This window comes from Pseudozyma flocculosa (assembly GCF_000417875.1).
Source record: "Pseudozyma flocculosa PF-1 unplaced genomic scaffold scaffold00004, whole genome shotgun sequence".
Classification (NCBI taxonomy): domain Eukaryota; kingdom Fungi; phylum Basidiomycota; class Ustilaginomycetes; order Ustilaginales; family Ustilaginaceae; genus Pseudozyma; species Pseudozyma flocculosa.
Genome location: NW_006920872.1, coordinates 100,560 through 101,597, shown reverse-complemented (window position 1 = coordinate 101,597; position 1,038 = coordinate 100,560). Strand labels below are relative to the sequence as shown.

Genomic DNA, 1,038 nt, shown 5'->3' with positions numbered 1-1,038 from the left:
ACCCGGCGGCCCGGGAGCCTCGGTTCGCCTTCACCTTGCCTTTGCCCTCGTCGTTGAGAAATTCGATCCCATATGCTCTAGGTCAATACCCGGGTCGAGCCGAGAGCTGAGACGGGAGGACGGGTGATGCAGAGGCATTGTGTCTGTATGCATGTATGGACAGCGATGGGGGATGGAAGGACGCCTTGCAGCGTCAGAGCTATGTTGGGACGTCATGTGGCGCGGGAGGGAGCGGTGGGGCCGGGGATGAGGAGGATGGGCCAGGAGGGGTATATGGTACACGGTTGGATCTCGATGCTATGCCAATGAGAAAGAGGGGCGTGGCCGGGCGAACCGCGGTCGATGGTCGCTCGAGGCGGGTTCGGGCTCAGAGACTAAACGACTTGCGGCCTCCCGATCCAAACATCCTCAACGCTCCGCCCCCCACCACGCCGCTAGCGCCGCCCGAGGAAGATGCAGAGGAGCCAGCAGAGCCGAGGACCGACGCACCGCCGCCGCGCGTGTAGAGGAGCACGACGGCGGCGAGGGTGACGACGACGGTGGCGTAGCTCATCAGCATCGATCCGCCCACCTCGGTCCCGTCGACCATCTTGGCCTTGCCCCTCGTCCCGACCGCCGCTTTCGCCCCGCCGACGCCGGGGAGGGAAGGGATGTTGCTCTTGAGCTCCGTGGCAATCACGGGGAGGATGACGATGCACGCCGTGTAAAACACCATAATCGAGCGCCACACGAGCCCGGGCCACGCGAGCAGGCTCGGCCGGGCCACCTTCCCACTCCGCGCATCGAGGCGCGGGTGGGTGAAGAGCGTGTAGATGCTGTAGAGGGCGACGGCGAAAAAGTGGCCCACAAGGAGCAGCGGCTGCGGCGCCAGGCCGCTCAGCAGCGACACGGGCCCGTTGACGCACTCGCCGCCCAGCTCAAAGTACTTGAAGCATCCCTCGCGCAGAACCTCGAGGTTGGCGTCGTCGGCGCCAAACAGCGAGTAGAGCGCCTGGGCAAGGATGTTGATGACCGAAGACAGGTTCTTGCGGTACCAGT

The 1,038-nt window shown here is 64.9% G+C and overlaps 1 protein-coding gene across 1 annotated transcript in view; it reads right to left on the bottom strand.

Annotated features, from left to right (window-relative positions):
* Positions 1–917: 917 nt before the first annotated feature.
* PFL1_01556 (uncharacterized protein) overlaps positions 918–1,038 on the bottom strand; it is a gene marked incomplete at both ends in the record, with an annotated part of 1,326 nt that continues 1,205 nt past the window's right edge. Inside the window, one exon of the mRNA XM_007879066.1 lies at positions 918–1,038. This exon is cut by the window's right edge and continues 1,205 nt beyond it. Within this exon, the coding sequence (XP_007877257.1) occupies positions 918–1,038 (121 nt within the window).